This window comes from Medicago truncatula, chromosome 3 (assembly GCF_003473485.1).
Source record: "Medicago truncatula cultivar Jemalong A17 chromosome 3, MtrunA17r5.0-ANR, whole genome shotgun sequence".
Lineage (NCBI taxonomy): Eukaryota > Viridiplantae > Streptophyta > Magnoliopsida > Fabales > Fabaceae > Medicago > Medicago truncatula.
In genome coordinates this window covers 37,546,000-37,547,680 of record NC_053044.1, presented here as the reverse complement: position 1 = coordinate 37,547,680, position 1,681 = coordinate 37,546,000, and the positions used below count along the sequence as shown (strand labels likewise).

The window sequence follows — 1,681 nt, the reverse complement described above, 5'->3', positions numbered from 1 at the left end:
AAAAATTAAAGTTGTATTGAAAATGTAAAATGACATTCATTTTAAAACAAATTTTTTTTGACTAAAGTGACACTCATTTTAAAACGTAGGGAGTACTGGTAATGTCAATGCTCTCCTTTTTTTTTTTTTTTTGAAGAGGTGCCAATACTCTACTTTATGAGCCAGAGAGAGACATTATTTTTAAATTACCTGCGCCACATAATATCAGAAGAAGAAAGGATTTAAAATAAGGATTATCAATTACATTATTACACCCACGATAATATACAAATTGATGCATCTAAAGTAGCTAGCCTAATTTCCTACTCAATTAATACATAGTTAATGATCAAATTAAGCAAGCTAGTTGTCAGTCTCATCTCAGAGATAATATTGACAGTTATCAACAGTAGTAACTAGGAGCCTTGTTTTGATTAAGTATAGATCATAGACATGATTTTTTTTACCATGAATTTAGAAAGGGAAACAACTCAAGGCAAGAGCAGCAGTAACATCTAATCTCCATGCAAAACCACCACAGTCCAATCTCCACGCATCACACGGAACTCTTCTCTCTTTCCCATACGCGTACTGTACTCTCACCCTGCACGTGAATCCACTTTCACTGTCCGGTACCCTAACCAACCAAACTTGCCCTTCTCCCACCATTTCCCTGTATGCACTATTCCTCCACGTCACTCTCCCATAACCGTCCGATATAAATCCAGGACACGCGTCCTTCTCTAGTTTCACTTTCCTCTCCTCGTCGTCTCTACTCTTCATCAACCACTCCCACCCTTCATCACCATGCTGCCACGTGTCGGTTACACACTCAACTGTTACTACTGATCCTCCTAACCCTACCGCTGTAAGATCCACCTTCTCCGACGTGGTAGTGTGGCCGTGATTCTCGAAGCTCATACACACCGGTTTGTTTGTGTTTTTGGCTGAGGAAGGAAGTAGAGGAACTTTAGGATCTGGAGTCTCGGGAAGAAGCGGGAGAGTCACCACCGTCGGTGAAGGCACAGTTTTCCTCCGACGGTTACACCGTTTGTTGACGGTGTTATCTTTTGCACGGTTTTTTCTAGATCCGTCGGGTTTTGAAAAAGCATCGACGTCGGAGACGGTGCATGGCTTAGGGGCGATGGGACGAAACCTTAACATGATTCTGTCCACTTTGGACATTTTCGAAAGCTAGCTAGCTATACAAGAGTCTCAGCTAACTTCCATGATGTTGTGTGAAGAGATAACAGTTTTTACTAAAGATAGAGAAATTCAACGAAGAGAGGTTAGAGAAAAAGAATAATTTAAAAGGAATGGTGGTGCAAGGGAGAAGAGATGGTTGCTTTATAGAGCAGTGAGATATACACGTGCGACAGGGCTACGTGGCGCAAAGGGAACGATGTGAAAAGGAAACACGAGTTTGGTCGGACTTTTCTTTTTAATTAACTCTATTTTTTCTTTTTGCACCAAAAAATAAAAACTATTTTTTCTTAGAGCTTAGTTGATTAATCACTTGAACATAATTAGTTAATCACTGAGTTGTTTGATATGTCCTTTTTATTGTTACAATTTTAAAATTTTTTTTCTTTGAAGAGATTATATTTTTTTGAAGAAGTTAAATTAATCGACTTAAATTGGTGTAATGGTGAATATTAATACTAGTTTATCATAAATATTGTATAAATGCTCTCTCTCTATG

General features: G+C 38.4%; 1 protein-coding gene across 1 annotated transcript; it reads right to left on the bottom strand.

Moving 5' to 3' along the window:
- Positions 1 to 202: 202 nt before the first annotated feature.
- On the bottom strand, positions 203 to 1,310 carry LOC25489493 (uncharacterized). Its single transcript, XM_013605483.3, has one exon. It carries the CDS (start codon positions 1,162 to 1,164, stop codon positions 454 to 456), a length of 711 nt encoding a protein of 236 aa, XP_013460937.1. The 5' UTR covers positions 1,165 to 1,310; the 3' UTR covers positions 203 to 453.
- Between the last annotated feature and the right edge of the window lie 371 nt (positions 1,311 to 1,681).